Source organism: Vespa velutina, chromosome 14 (genome assembly GCF_912470025.1).
Source record: "Vespa velutina chromosome 14, iVesVel2.1, whole genome shotgun sequence".
NCBI lineage: Eukaryota > Metazoa > Arthropoda > Insecta > Hymenoptera > Vespidae > Vespa > Vespa velutina.
The window spans coordinates 4,781,143-4,796,984 of NC_062201.1; the positions used below are offsets into that span (position 1 = coordinate 4,781,143).

Below are 15,842 nucleotides of genomic sequence, written 5' to 3' on the forward strand. Positions count from 1 at the left end.
ACATTCGTGAGAATAAACCTTTCCATCGGATCCTGGAAATATACATCGGAATTATTGGCTCGTAGGATACGTAGGCATTGAACTCTTGCCACTAGCAGTCATTAGTACTAGTAATAAAATAAATTGACGACTTATCTGTAGGACAGGTAATAAAAAAGATCGACGTTACCGACCAATTACATTACCGACATTGGTTAAAATTAAAAGATACCGATGTTGAGGGGAAGATGGCGTTCGAAGCAATGGAGCATATTGTAAAAATAACGATCCAATCGGAAGCGTGTAAACAATGGGTAAAGGGGCAATGATTGGCGGTGCTGTCGCCAAGTCGAGTGCGCTCAACGAATCAGAGGGCTAGATTCGGCGACGTTGAGAAAATGGTCGCGATTCTCGACCGTAACCCCCCACTACCGAAGAAAAGCTGCGCGATCAGCGCTCGGTAGACTCAGCCATTTCTCTCGCGAAGCGTAGCAACGCGTTCGAGTTGGCGACGTGTGTTTTTTCAACGATAGAACGTGCGGGTATTCCCGGAAGTTTTGCAAAATAACGCGACGCAAAAGGATGATACACTCCGGGCGGACCAGGCTCGAGGTAAGTCGACGAGGCGGCCTGTCGTCGCTTCATTTCCGTGCTCTCTTCGAAAGTCAAAACGGCGCGTCGAAGCTGTGTGCCACCACGGGGGGGTCGTGTGCGTGTCCAATGTTGTCATTGCCGTCGCGAACAGCTGATTCGCTCCACTGGCCTTCGCGTAGCGCGACAGCCTCTATCATCGTCCTACCTCTCTTTCTCGACGTCGTTGTTGCTACGACCAGAGAGAGAGAGAGAGAGAGAGAGAGAGAGAGAGAGAGAGAGAGAGAGAGAGAGAGAGAGAGAAAGAAAGAGAAAGAAAGAGAAAGAGAGAGCCTAAAGAATGAGAGAGACGGATGGACGAGGAAAGGGAGAAGGAAAGGAATATTCTTTTAGTCCGTAGACTGAAGACAAACAAAAAAACTAGAGAGAGTGATATATATATATATATATATATATATATATATATATATATATATATGTATAAATAACTAATCACAAATGTTATACGAAAGTTCTGTTTTACGTTCGAAGCTTAATATTTGTTTTTTCGTACGATTGATAAAATCCACGACAATGTTTTGTATATACAACTTTTTCTGTTTGTCTCTCTTCTAGAATCTCTCTTTCGGCCAACCGTGTTTGCGTTCTCTTGCATGCATCGACCGAACCGATCGGCCAAGTCCATCCTTTGTTCTCTTTCTCTCTCCCTCGCGCGCGCGTTTGCTCGGTCTCTTTCTGTCTCTCTCTCTCTCTCTCTCTCTCTCTCTCTCTCTCTCTCTCTCTCTCTCTCTCTCTCTCTTTTCTCTTCTCTTCTCTTCTCTTCTCTTTATACAGACACGTACATGTATATGTATAGGAGAATATGCATCTAGACAAATACATATGTATTGAACCTATATATGTCTGTATATATATATATCCATCTCTTTCTCTTTCATCGTTCTTCGTTATGTCGACGACACGACGTCTTCCTATTCATACCGTCGTATTACTAACGCGTTCATCTTTGCGTCTTCGTCGTCGTCGTCGTCGTCGTCGTCGTCGTCGTCGCTGGCGGTGGCGGTGGCGGTGGCGACGGCATCGTCATCGTCATCGATGTCGTCGCGTCGTTGTCGTCGTCGTCGTCGTCGTCGTCGTCGTCCTCGTCTCGATGTATCCGCGTTTTAAACGTCTCCTCGACCCTTTGTTCCCTCCCCTCCCCTCTCTTGTCGATTCACCCGCTCGCCACCCTCTTTCTTTGTTCTTCTTCACGTCGGACAGACGACCAATACACACGTCGGAACAAAAATTCCGACACCTTGCTCTCTACGTGCGTTGTATGCGCGCGCGCGTATGTTTTTTTTCTTTTTTTTTTTTTTTTTTCTTTCTTTATCTCTTTCTTTCGTCCGAACGACGAGAAAGAGATGAGTACAACGATGAGTGCTACTCACGTTTGGATTCATTTCGATCCCCTTTTCTCACACGCGAACGATTAGAAAAATTATAACAAAGAATTCTAATGGGCGAATGTGTTTATCTTTTAAGTTATCCATTATCTCTTATCGACCACGTACTTTGCATCTTTTTCTCTTTCCTTTCTTTTTTTTGTTTATTTATTTGTTTATTTTATTTCTTTTCTTTTTTGTTATCAGTTTTCTATTCCTCATTGTACTAGCACTAGCAATGCTCCTCACTTGTGAATCGCTTGAGTTATTCTTTTCTTGTTTATTTGTATTTTTTTCTATCTTTATTTAAATTAACCAGTTAATATGATTTTGAAAAGAGGATTAATAAGAAATAATCGATTAAAGTTGTGCATATTTTAATCGAGCATTCCCCTCATTTATTGACATTAATCATCCATTTTGAGCATTTACATTTGTAATCAATAATCATTAATCTGTGAATAACAGTAATTGTGAAATGAAAGATTACTCCTATCTTTATTGGAGTCGTCCCAATAAAATAATATGATTTATGGTCATGACAATGCCAATGGCGGAGCCGATGATGTACTCCGAAGCAGTAATACCATTCATACATACATACATATATATATATATATATATATATATATATATATATATATATATATGCTTTAAAAGATTTAAATTATCGTAAGTAAACGTTTGAAATTAGCTTTTAATTATCAAATGATGTTACAAAGTTAAATCAAATTTTCACGAGCATACCTTTCGTTTTTATTATTGTTCTAACAATTGATTATTCAATCGCAGATTTTAAGAAATAAAAAAATAATCTCATTCCTCATCCTCTTTTTAAATTAATTTTATGCATACCATTCTTCTACCCCCTCTTTCTAGCATTATATTTTTTAATATTTTTCTCGTGACCGCGTGACCAATGCATAATCATACGAACCTTATTTTTACCTCGCGTTAAGATAATTTAAGACGCAAATTTCTACACTGAAATAAATCGAAATAAATCGAACAGGTATAGAAGCAGAGAGAGAGAGAGAGAGAATAAGATAGCTGAGTGGCTGGCCAGAGCGCGCGAAATATATAACTGCGCGCGTTTACTTTCAGACTTTGTTATCGTGATAATTATCGTACATCGGTATTTAAAATTTTATCTATCTTTCTTTTCTTCTCTTTCTCTCGTACGTCAGAAAGGAATTTTGCATTTTTCCGTTTAATTTGAAAGACGTAGAAAGATAATCGAGACGAGTCAGATATATTACAATAATCAATTATTTTTATGATAGATAATGTAATGTTGATGGAAAAAAAAAAAACAATAATTGCAGGTAACATTGACATTAGTCATTTATCAGCAATCACGAAGTGAAACGTTACCGCAATCTTTATTAAAGTCGTTGCAACAAAGTTAGATTACGTCTTATGATTATATGTCTAATGGAATCAATGAATGTACTCAGCAATGATACGGAGTTGTACGTCGCGAATGCATATACATTAATGAATTATCAGATAATAGGTCTAACACGAAATTTTTATCATATTTAATTTCTATCCTAAACGATCGTTTCCAATTCTTCATATATAATTAATTAATATCCGTATATCGATGTATTTATTTTCTCAAATTCTTTTCAATTAATAATACATCTATAAGAAAGGATAAAACGTTAATAGGTTTATACGAACGAAAAAAAGAAAAAGAAAAGAAAATAATATAAAATAACACGTAATAGAATATTTTTTATCGAACACAAAGAATTAGTTCATTCAAGGAGGTACAAATTATATTGTAATTTTCGTCTTGCACTACTTATTTAAGTATTAAGAAAACGTAAGAACTTGTCGTCCGTCCTCATCTAAAAAGGATCCACCGAGCTTAACGTGTCTTTCATTGAGATTTGGCTGTGTTACACGATAACAATGTAAAGAGGAGCTTCGGATTAGGAAAGTCCGATTCGTATAAAACTGAGTCAGCATTGGGAAGGTCGTTTTAAAATTACTACCAACCAACCTTTATCGTCGAAGTGCATTGTCTTTGGCGGCCGTCTTTAAAGAAATCCTTCAAATTCTTTACAATTTCATTTCCTACTTCATTGGAATCGTTTGCGTTGCATGCGATTTCTCGTCTACAAAGTACAAAGATAGAAGGAAAGATACGAGATATAAAGTTTGAAGTATTCTTCTCGATATCTTTTTTTCTTCTTCTCTTTTTGTTCTATTATTATTATTATTATTATTATTATTATTATTATTATTATTAGAGAGAAGAAACAATCGAAAAGAAACAAATTGACAGGGGCGAAGAAAAAAGAGATTAGCTTTAGTTAACTTTGTTGGTTTTCTCTATCTTCCTTTCCTTTTTTCTTTTTTTATTTTCTTATCTTTCTTTTCTCCCCCACAAATCGATGAACGATCGAGAGCAATACTTTGTGCCCCTGTGTGATGGGCAACCCCCTACACTTGTTTAATCTACATTTAAAATCTCCCTGATCATTTTACTGTGAGAATAGATCTCAATATTTATCGCTCGCGATTCCGAGTCTTCTTGAAAATACGCGTTATCCAAAATACTTCGCCATTGTCGTATCGCCGAACATAATATTTATCTTTCCTCGATAAATATATATACATGCGTCGTTCGAATTTCTAAGAGGTCTTTAAGCGTGATTAATGAGGTGATTTAAAAGATAATTCTCTCTTTCGGATAAACGTTTACGTTTCTTTTTTGTTTTCTTCGTTGTTTCATATGAGGTACGACGCATGCAGTAAGTAAATATTGAAAGAAAGAACGTGAACGATAATGCAAATGACTCTATACAGTTGTTTCTTTCTTTTAGAAATGATTATAAATTTTGTTTTAAGTTGACGAGAATAATAAAAACGCAAAAGAACATAGCAATTGTCAGTCAATTAGAATAAAAGATTTTTTTTTTTTTTTTTTTTTCTCGCTACAGTGTTACGCGCTTTCGAGAGATTTATAAAAAAAGAATATATCTAGCTTAATAGTTAATCGTCTTTATAAAGAAACGTAGTCGAGCAAAACATCCTAGTTATCGTCGAGTCGTCGTCGTCGTCGTCGTCGTCGTCGTCGTCGTCGTCGTCGTCGTCATCGTCGTCGTCGTTATCACTCGAAATGAATCGCAAGAAAAAGTAATATAGTTGTGAAGACACAGCCATTTTGAACTGTCATCAGGGGAGTACATATCAATGGGAAGAAAATTGTGGATGGGCTCATACACGTGAAGAGAATATCAGAAAGCATGACATCACCGACGATACATTGGAATGTGTTTTAGAAAAAAGTAATTCGAGTGGGAGTGGGAGTAGGAGGAGGGGGTCAGGTTGGCCAAGGTGTTCAACCGGTCGACGAGTCTGGAACCGGAAGTCAATGGTGGAGACAGCAGCATCCATCCTATCATTATCACCATTATCATCATCAGGGTGGTTATTGCACATCGCATGCTCACAACAACCCTGTCACTACCATGAAGCAATCCTACGTGCAGGTTGGTCTTTCATTCTAATGTCCGTTGTTTTTTTCTCTTCTCCGCTCGTATTAAGCTTCATCGTTAATGTCCTATCATTGCCCGCTTAACATTATATCGTACGTTCGTCGATGGGCTGTCAGTTGCGCGTCTACATGATCTTTCTTTATATTCTCTCTCTCTCTCTCTCTCTCTCTCTCTCTCTCTCTCTCCCCCTCTCCCCCCTTTTTATTCGAACAATCTTCTTTTTTTGCAGCTAACGTGGGTATTTCATGACGACGAGGCGCAGATTAACAAGAAACTGCCAAAGGAATTGTTATTAAGGTAATGGTAGTATATGATGACGTTATCTCTTAATGTCATTTTGAAAGCAATAATATCGATCGATGTAATTTTAGGATTCTCTCGTATCTCGATGTGATATCCTTATGTCGATGTGCCCAAGTAAGTAAAGCATGGAACGTATTAGCCCTCGACGGTTCCAATTGGCAAAGGATCGACCTTTTCGATTTTCAACGAGACGTAGAGGTACATAAATCGTTATAAAAGATTTTCTTGTAAGGATTGAAATTTCGATAAATTGCCCGCACACGATAATATTCTTCTATACAGAGATCAGTAATAAAAAACATCTCTAGCCGTTGTGGTGGATTCCTTAGACAATTGTCTCTGAGAGGATGCCAAAGTATTGAGGACATATCCATGCAAACATTAGCTAATTCTTGTCCCAACATCGAGGAACTTAATCTGAGTCAGTGTAAGAAAATCTCGGATACAACTTGTGCGGCCCTTAGTACATATTGTCAAAAGCTTCAGCGATTAAATCTGGATTCCTGCCCCGAAATAACAGATCTTTCGTTGAAAGATCTTTCTGATGGTTGTCCATTGTTAACTCACATCAATCTATCGTGGTGCGAGTTACTTACCGACAATGGAATCGAAGCTTTAGCAAGGGGCTGTAAACATCTGCGTAGCTTTCAAAGCAAGGGCTGTCGTCAATTGACAGACAGAGGTGTCAAATGTTTGGCACATTATTGCCAAAATCTTGAAGCCATCAATCTACATGAATGCAGGGTATATACGTTGATTCAAATTATAAATTATAAATTTTTCACTAATGCGATCCCAATGGAAAAGGAATTTGATTGATTTTTCTTTCTTTTTCTTTTTTTTTCTTTTTTTCTTTTTTCTTTTTTCTTTTTTTTTTTTTTTCTTTTTTTTTTTTTTATCGTGTGTTTTATCAGAAACAATGCGATAATTGTTCCAGAATATAACCGACGACGCGGTGAGAGAACTAGGTGAACAGTGTTCAAGACTGCATTACGTTTGTATATCGAATTGTCCTAATTTAACGGATGCATCTCTCGTCACTTTGGCTCAACACTGTCCGCTTCTTAGTATTCTCGAGTGCGTTGCCTGCACGCGTTTCACGGATGCAGGCTTTCAAGCTCTCGCGAGAGTAAGTTGACAGTCGATGATGATTTCGGTTATATTATATTTCGAAAAACAGCTGAGTCTGATCCGGCGGCTTTCTTATCGTTTTAACTTTCAGAATTGCAGACTATTGGAAAAGATGGACCTCGAAGAGTGCCTTTTAATAACAGATGCCACCCTTATACACCTGGCCATGGGCTGTCCGAGATTGGAGAAGCTGGTATATTGATTAAAGCTTAAGAAAATGCTTTTACAAAATCAATCGGGCATACTTATCCTTCTCTATCACCGATTCGTTCTTTAAAAACGTAGAGTCTGTCCCATTGCGAGCTGATTACCGACGAAGGGATTCGGCAGCTTGCTCTTTCACCGTGTGCCGCTGAACATCTAGCGGTATTAGAGCTGGATAATTGCCCTCTCATCACGGACGCCAGTCTCGATCATCTTTTACAGGCCTGCCACAATCTCGAACGAATCGAGCTTTACGACTGTCAACTGATCACTAGAGCTGGCATACGTAGGCTCAGAGTACAGTGTTAAATTTTTTTTACTTCTTTCGATTTACTCTCCTTACTATATATTTAAACGCAAACCATCTACTTGTCGCAAGATAAAGCTGATAAAACGTCGTTAACGCTATTTCAGACACATTTGCCGAATATCAAAGTCCACGCATATTTTGCACCGGTCACGCCACCTCCTAATACGGGAACACCTCGACAACGATATTGTCGATGCTGTGTCATTCTGTGATTTACCATACAAATGACACTGAAGTAAATCGTCCGATCTACTCCACGAAGGGACGTGGACTTTTTGTCGGTGGTCGCTGTCACGTTTAACGGCGATTATGGGACCTCTTTTGTGGTTACCAGAACAGAAATCCTGGTTGCCTACCGTCGACAGTGAGTGTGAGGCTCACTGTCAATTTGTAAATGACAATTTCAAACGTTGAAACAAATACGAGCTCCACACGCAACGAGAGTACAGTACGTTACCATCATCGTCACTGCTGCAAACTGCGACTACTACTATTACTATTAACCGCTACTACTGCTGTTACACCTAATCGCTCTTATCACTATTATTTCGCGTTATTATACTCTTGTTTTCTCGATAGTACCATGCATCCCTTCTTATTATCGCATTGTCACATTGCAGAGACAGTCCGAGAAGGAAAGAAATCTTTGGGTTTTATTAATAACGAATCTTATCTATGACAATCTTCGTTCATGCGTTTGCCTTTTTTTATCCAAATTTTTTACGTCATGGAAACGATTTTCTTTTCTTTTTTTCTTTTTCTTTTCCTTTCTTTTTTAACTTCGTACATTATAAAGCGAAGTGAACGCCGAACGAAATATAGAATCATTTAAAATAACATACTTTCAACTTAACCCATCCGATTATGGAAACGTACGTCCTGTAGCAGTTTCTTGACGAACACTGCCTGTAATGCTAATGATATTTAAAAGGAAAAAAAAAAAAAAAAAAAAAAAGAAAAAAAAATAAAAAATAAAAAAAAAAAAAGAAAACCAAAAAAATTAACAAAACAAAATTTATGAAATAGAAACTCGACTTTATAAAGTTGTAGAATTTAGTTCTCTAACGTAGGATGAGAAAAACCGTCGTGTCTTTGATGGAATACGTTTCACCGGTCCATCCATGAAACTATGACGGTACCTACGGGTTTCTTTCCTTTCAAGAGGACGCATGTCGCGAACTCGACTCTGCGCACAACGTTTTTCAAAAACTCGTTTAAGCGCAATCGTTTACTTGATCGAGGAATACCGGAGTATCGTCTTTCAAACTTGTACAACTACCAGCGTTAACGGTAGCAAACGTTAAGATGCATTTTATATTGATTTACGAGCAAACATATATACATATATATACATATATATACATATATATATATATATATATATTATATATTCCGCTCGCGAGTCGTAATTTTGAGTCCCAAGCGTACTACTACTTCTCCTCGACGGTCCAGGCATCTTCGTTGTCTTTTTTTATCTAGTTTTTTAATTATCTTTTTTTTGTTTTCTTTTTTCTCTTTTTTTTCTTTTTTTTTCTTTTTTTTTTTTCTTTTTTTCCCTTTTTTCTTTAATCTTATTCAAATAACTCGTCATGGACTAGGAGAGCACAGACTGAAAAAAAAAAAATCAAAGCGTTTAACGCGTCAAACGTATTAACTTTTGTGTCCAGTGATCGACACTGGATCTTTTGACTTTTTAAGCTTAGGTTACGGAACGATGACAGTACGATTATAATATGTACGATATTGATATGTATCGAAATCAATGGCTTTTGTTTGTATAGACGACTCGAAGTGTCGCCGATGATCTATAGAGACAAAATTTTGCTTTCCTTGATACTCCGATGCAATACCATTTACGCGAAATAATAATAATCACTTCGCATGTTCGATATGGTGAATTTAAAGAAAAACAATTATATATACCAATGTATACTATTAAAATTTAATTTCATTTAAATGTCGTAAAACGTTATTAGATTCGAATATTCCGCTCTTATAAAAGTTCTCATGACGGAACACATTGAGCACGATTCATTTGATCGCAGGGTAAATTTAAACATGTTCGAGAAATTTGTTCTCGCAAAGAAATATTTTCGCGCGTTCGATAGCGGCACTCGACGAAAAATTTTAATAAAATACTATCAAGTGGGCCCGACCACGCGTGCAATATTATTATTATTATTATTATTATTTTTATTGTTGTTGTTGTTGTTGTTATTATTATTATTACTATGATTACTTTTATTATTATTATTATTATTATGATTATGATTATGATTATGATTATGATTATGATTATGATTATGATTATGATTATGATTATTATCGTTACCATACGCACCACTTGATGAATCGGTTTCTTTTATTTTTCTTTTTGTTTTTTTCTTTTCTTTTTTTTACAACGTTTCTCTTAATTTTAAAACAAAAAGAAATAATAGAGAAAAATCGCGTTGTGTCGTTCGTGCGTACTCGACCATGTAAAATGCCACCTTGTGTGTCGTTGCGTCAAAGTTGCAATTATTAATCCTCTGATTAGGATGTAAGAGCGTCGTACCGCATATATTTAATATAGCGTGTAAAAGAATTACGAATGAAAACAGCTAGGATTAACACAAAAAGAGGAAATAAAAAACAGTAAATGAAGGATAAATATACATACGTACATACATACATACATACATACATACATACATACATATATATACATACATATGTATATATGTATGTATGTATGTATGATGTGTGTATGTATACAAGATATGTTTTATACGCTGCATGTCATCTTTAGGAAAATAATGTGATCATCGTAATGTCTCGTTCTAAGGGTTGAGTTTACAATTAAGCGAATATTTCATTGCCGATCTAAGGCAATAATGTTTGTACATTCACGTTGTACTACCGACAAGCCTCAAAGGTTTCTCATTTCTCGCTCAAATGTCTTTCGTATTATAATATATTTTGTAGAATTATATGATATCGAAAAGAAGCTCTGAAAAAGCTCTCAAATGATCTAGAACGAAGTACAAATATATTATCTACGTATGAATCCAATTAATTAACATTGAATGATACGTCGACATGATGAAAAAATAATTATTGTTTCAATTAACAGAGAAGACATTGTATGTACTATATATTTATCAATATGCAAGAGAATAAAAACCTGCAGAAGTGTGTCGGTACTTTAAATCGGTCGTGTGTGTAACTGGAATCGATATTCGGGATAATTCGCGAAACCACCTGAAATTTGATGAAACAAACAAACAAAAAAAAAAAAAAATAAGAAATCATAGACGGTCGTCTTGAACCATTTTATCCTAATAATCGCAAACATCACACCGTTCAATCATGTTGTAATGATATTAATAAAACGAAAAGAAGAAGCATCATGAATATAATAGAAGTCGAGTGATCGAGCAAGTGTTTGGCTGTGCAGTAGTATAGGAAGAAAAAGAAAAAAAAATGAATATGAAAAAGCGTAATAGAAACAGTGAGTGAGATATAGAAATATGCAAAAAAAAAGAAAATTAGAAGAAAGCGAGAGAGAGAGAGAGAGAGAGAGAGAGAGAGAGAGAGAGAGAGAGAGAGAGTGAGAGGATGCGAAAGTAAGAGAATAAGATTCAGATGTTATTCGAAGATCAGTGAAAGTATTCCTATATCTGTTTGCCCAATCGTCATTCTTATTCTCAGGAACGCGTTTTTATGCCCTTAAAAGGGCTTCGCCGTCACGCGATACAGGATCATCGTGTCTGTCGAGAATGTCCATAGAAAAAGGGTGAAACGGGAAAGAAAAGAAATTCTATGAAACAGAATGGTCTACACGTGTCGGCCTACACGTGCCTCCCGAAAAAATTCCCGATTTATAATGTCGATGGAAAATCGACTTTATCGAGAGGACGTCATTCAAACAGATCCGCGTACGAATACTGTAGCTGATTATATTGACACTTTGCTGCTTTAACGAGCTGCAGTCTACCATGTATATATTTTCATTAATGTATGTATAATAAAATATATTCGAGATAATATACGCTTCGAACGGATATATTTGCAATCCACTCCATCAGTGCAATCAAGACATTGTTTCGATAACATGTAATAATAAATTCGATAATTTAAAACTATATTTGGACAAATCAATAAATTGAAGTTGTGTGTATTTTATTGATACCGCAATAATCTTTACGTAATAATTTTTAATAATCAATAATTCAAAATGATTCTTTGAGAACGAACTAGTAGATATTTGAAAATATCGAACGTGACGTAGTATTCGAGAAGCTGCGATAATGATATCGATTGATCGATACTATTATATCCAGCAGATGTCATTATTGTCGTGAACACATGTCCATTGTATTTGCGGTTTGTTGAAACATAACCTATGAAATGAGAAACATTTGGGAAAGCTAAATATTTTTAGTGATTGGTAATTAATTCATTCTTACGTAAATGAATTTAATTGTACAACAAACATCATTTGTTCCAGAATAATATTATAATTTCTAATTTTATATTAAATGTCTGCCGGTACTTTTACAGATCTGAATAGTTTGTTGATATAGTCTACAAAAGATATTGAAAATGAGTAAATACAGAAGGCAAGAAACCTCAAGCGAGGATAGTGATAGTGAGGAAGAAAGGCGTAAGAAAGATATAAAAGAGAGAGATGAATTTGCGAACCGTCTCAAAGCAAAAGATGATAGTAAGACACGAAAAGTTGCTATGCCCACTGGCTCTGGAGCAGGTAAAATGTTGCAATATTTGAGCTTTTTTCCCTTTGAGAATTAATAAAAAAATGTTTTTTTTTTTTTCTTTTTTTCTTTTCTTTTTTTTTCTTTTTTTTTTTTTCTTTTAAGCTGAGGCAGCAAAAAGGCTTAAACTCATGGAAACTGATGCAAGAGAAAAGCTTGTTCCAAAATTAAGAGTGGACTCCCGTAGAAAATATTTAGAAAAACGTAAAGAGGATAAAGTGGCCGAATTAGAAGCAGATATTATTGACGATGAATACCTGTTTGAAGAAGAAATGTAATTTGTTAATTATGTTTAAATTGATAATAATAATATAAGTAGAGCTGTTAATAAATATCGTTTGATATAGCTTAACGGAACGTGAAAAGCGTGAAAGGGCACATAAGAAACAATTATTACAATTGGCAAAGGAACATGAAAAGGCAAGGGAACTTGAAAGAGTACAAAGATATCATATGCCTTTGGAAAAAAAGAAATTAGAAGCTGAGGCAGAACCACATGACACAGAACCACCTCAATCTGAACAAAGTAAATGGGAGTCCGATCAGATGTCATCTGCTGTATTTAGATTTGGGGCAAAAGACAGAAAAGGTATAATGATAATTATAATAATTCATTATCTTTATGATTGATTAATATGAATTTAAATAACAGCACAACAGGATTATGATCTTTTATTGGAGGATGAAATAGAATTTATTCAAGCACTGCGTATGCCTGGAAGTGAAAAAGGTACAAAGCGTGAATCAAGTCCTTCTCCGCAGGCTAAAATTTTACAAACCATACAAGAAACAAAAAAGAGCTTACCAATATATCCATTTAAGAATGATCTTATTCAAGCTATTAAAGAGCATCAGGTATTGGATTGATTTGAAACAAATCTTATCGCAAAACTTAATGGATAATAAATGAATTTATCACCTTTATTACAGATTCTGATCATAGAAGGTGAAACGGGTTCAGGAAAAACTACACAAATTCCACAATATTTATATGAATCGGGTTTTGCGGTGAATGACAAAATTATTGGTTGTAGCGAGCCTCGCAGAGTGGCAGCGATGTCTGTAGCCGCTAGAGTGGCTCATGAAATGGCTGTAAAACTTGGAAACGAAGTTGGTTATGCAATTCGCTTCGAAGATTGCACGTCCCATCGTACGCGCATAAAATACATGACTGATGGCACATTACATCGTGAATTCCTTAGTCAACCTGATTTAGCGTCGTATAGGTAAACTTTTAAAATGCGATAAAACAATTTATTGTAAATTGTAATTGGTATTAATTTGATATGTTTACTGGCGACGATATACGTTGTTTCTAGCGTAATGATAATTGACGAAGCACATGAGCGCACATTGCATACCGACATTTTATTTGGCTTGGTCAAGGATATTACAAGATTTCGTTCAGACTTGAAATTATTAATTTCTTCTGCAACGTTAGATGCAACAAAGTTTAGCGAATTCTTCGACGATGCTCCAATTTTTCGTATACCTGGCCGTCGTTTTCCTGTAGATATATATTATACAAAAGCACCTGAGGCGGATTATATCGATGCATGTGTAGTCTCTATTCTTCAAATTCATGCGACCCAACCGCCTGGAGATGTGCTAGTATTTCTAACTGGTGAGTATATAATTGACATGAATCATTAGGATCGTTTTATCGAACGTATACATAGTTCCAAGCATCATCAATTAGAATATTCATGACATTTAGCGAACTAGTTGCAAATCAACTAGTAACTTAAAAAAATGTCGATAAGGTCAGGACGAGATTGAGACGTGTCAAGAGATGTTACAAGAGAGAGTAAGAAGGCTGGGAAGTAAGTTGGCGGAACTTTTGATATTACCTGTTTATGCGAACTTGCCAAGTGATATGCAAGCTAAAATATTTCAACCCACTCCACCCGGCGCTAGAAAGGTATTTTTATTATTTTCCTTCATTAACCTCCACAAATCTATTTATGTATGATTAATTTATCTCAATAGGTTGTTCTGGCTACTAACATAGCAGAGACGTCTTTAACCATTGACAATATCGTTTACGTAATAGATCCTGGATTTGCGAAGCAGAATAATTTTAATTCGCGAACAGGAATGGAAAGTTTGATGGTTGTTCCGATTAGTAAAGCTTCTGCGATGCAGCGAGCGGGTCGTGCTGGCAGAGTAGCACCTGGTAAATGTTTCAGACTTTACACAGCATGGGCATATCAGCACGAGTTGGAGGATAATACTGTACCTGAAATACAAAGGATAAATCTTGGTTTGTATTGATACGATTGAATCGTTTAACGAAATTGATTTCATAGCTCGCAATAATGATTCAATTGTATGATAAAAATTACATTATAGGTAATGCAGTGCTCACATTAAAAGCCCTAGGTATTAACGATTTAGTTCACTTTGATTTTCTCGATCCACCGCCGCATGAAACATTAGTATTAGCTTTAGAGCAACTTTATGCTTTGGGTGCTCTCAATCATCGCGGTGAATTAACTAAACTCGGCCGACGAATGGCAGAATTTCCACTTGATCCAATGATGGCAAAAATGTTGTTAGCCAGCGAACGTTATCGTTGTTCCGAAGAGGTGGCCACAATAGCTGCAATGCTTTCTGTTAACGGAGCAATTTTCTATAGACCTAAAGATAAAATTATACATGCGGATACAGCTCGAAAAAATTTTCATGTACCTGGTGGAGATCATCTCACTCTTCTAAATGTTTATAATCAGTGGCAACAAAGCGATTTTAGTACTCATTGGTGTTACGAAAATTTTATTCAGCATAGGTATGATGCACGAATTGTTTTCTTCCTTGTTTTACTCATGACATCGTCGTAACGATATATTCCTTCGATTAGATCGATGAAACGAGCCAGAGATGTTAGGGAACAGTTAATCGGCTTGATGCAACGTGTTGAAATGGAACTTGTCTCGGGTATTACAGAAACCGTTAATATTCGAAAGGTATCTAATTTGTTTTTTCTTTTTCCTTTCTCCTTTTTTTTTTTTTTTTTTTTTTTTTTTTTTTTTTTTTTTTTTAGCTAACTTTGATATTATAGATTTAATCCTAAAATATTTCAGGCAATTACGGCAGGTTATTTCTATCACGTAGCTCGTTTGTCAAAGGGAGGCCATTATAAAACAGCAAAACATAATCAAACTGTATCGATTCATCCGAATAGTTCTTTATTTCAAGAACTTCCGCGATGGTTACTTTATCACGAATTAGTATTTACAACGAAAGAATTCATGCGACAGGTATTATTTCGTAAAAACCTTCAAACTAATAATTCAATATAAACATTTAATAGACGTCTCTAATCGTTCTAACAAATTTATTAAATATACCTAGGTTACGGAAATAGAAAGCAAATGGTTGTTGGAAGTTGCACCACATTATTACAAACCCAAAGAACTTGAAGACTCGACGAATAAAAAAATGCCTAAAGTTGCAGGCAGAGCACGACCAGATGCAACTACCTAAGTAACAGTAGATAAAATACTTTTTGTACAGATGAAACTTTTATATTGCAGAAAATAAAATCACAATCCTTCATGATTGTACAATATTTTAGTATACCTTTGTAAAATGTAAATCCATTACTCATAGGATATATTTTATCATATTCCTT

General features: G+C 35.7%; 2 protein-coding genes across 5 annotated transcripts; both read left to right on the plus strand.

Annotated features, from left to right (window-relative positions):
• The first annotated feature begins 432 nt into the window (after positions 1 to 432).
• On the plus strand, positions 433 to 11,482 carry LOC124954011 (F-box/LRR-repeat protein 20). Of its 4 annotated transcripts, none has more exons than XM_047506194.1 (9): positions 433 to 591; positions 5,291 to 5,500; positions 5,736 to 5,803; positions 5,878 to 6,007; positions 6,092 to 6,553; positions 6,747 to 6,938; positions 7,032 to 7,133; positions 7,226 to 7,430; positions 7,559 to 11,482. In XM_047506194.1, the coding sequence occupies exons 1-9, from the start codon at positions 562 to 564 to the stop codon at positions 7,615 to 7,617; spliced, it is 1,458 nt and encodes a 485-aa protein (XP_047362150.1). In that variant the 5' UTR covers positions 433 to 561; the 3' UTR covers positions 7,618 to 11,482. The 4 variants fall into 4 exon arrangements, with proteins under 4 accessions (XP_047362150.1, XP_047362148.1, XP_047362151.1 ...); XM_047506192.1 differs by having other exon boundaries at positions 434 to 591; positions 7,226 to 7,441; XM_047506196.1 differs by having other exon boundaries at positions 456 to 591; positions 5,019 to 5,500; positions 7,226 to 7,441.
• Positions 11,483 to 11,713: 231 nt separating this feature from the next.
• Positions 11,714 to 15,787, plus strand: LOC124954010 (pre-mRNA-splicing factor ATP-dependent RNA helicase DHX16). Its single transcript, XM_047506191.1, has 13 exons — positions 11,714 to 11,883; positions 11,997 to 12,201; positions 12,314 to 12,482; positions 12,556 to 12,797; positions 12,861 to 13,063; positions 13,139 to 13,434; positions 13,528 to 13,832; positions 13,972 to 14,129; positions 14,198 to 14,471; positions 14,561 to 14,996; positions 15,069 to 15,174; positions 15,292 to 15,468; positions 15,563 to 15,787. The coding sequence occupies exons 2-13, from the start codon at positions 12,039 to 12,041 to the stop codon at positions 15,692 to 15,694; spliced, it is 2,661 nt and encodes an 886-aa protein (XP_047362147.1). The 5' UTR covers positions 11,714 to 11,883; positions 11,997 to 12,038; the 3' UTR covers positions 15,695 to 15,787.
• Positions 15,788 to 15,842: the final 55 nt, after the last annotated feature.

Excerpts from the sequence above, each read along its gene's own strand:
- LOC124954011 (XM_047506192.1), top strand. The coding sequence starts at position 562 with ATGATACACTCCGGGCGGACCAGGCTCGAG. Across the intron at positions 6,008-6,091 it reads ATTTTCAACGAGACGTAGAG|AGATCAGTAATAAAAAACAT; the intron begins GTACATAAATCG and ends TCTTCTATACAG. Across the intron at positions 6,939-7,031 it reads GCTTTCAAGCTCTCGCGAGA|AATTGCAGACTATTGGAAAA; the intron begins GTAAGTTGACAG and ends TTTAACTTTCAG.
- LOC124954010 (XM_047506191.1), top strand. The coding sequence starts at position 12,039 with ATGAGTAAATACAGAAGGCAAGAAACCTCAAGCGAGGATAGTGATAGT. Across the intron at positions 13,435-13,527 it reads CCTGATTTAGCGTCGTATAG|CGTAATGATAATTGACGAAG; the intron begins GTAAACTTTTAA and ends CGTTGTTTCTAG. Across the intron at positions 15,175-15,291 it reads AAACCGTTAATATTCGAAAG|GCAATTACGGCAGGTTATTT; the intron begins GTATCTAATTTG and ends AAAATATTTCAG.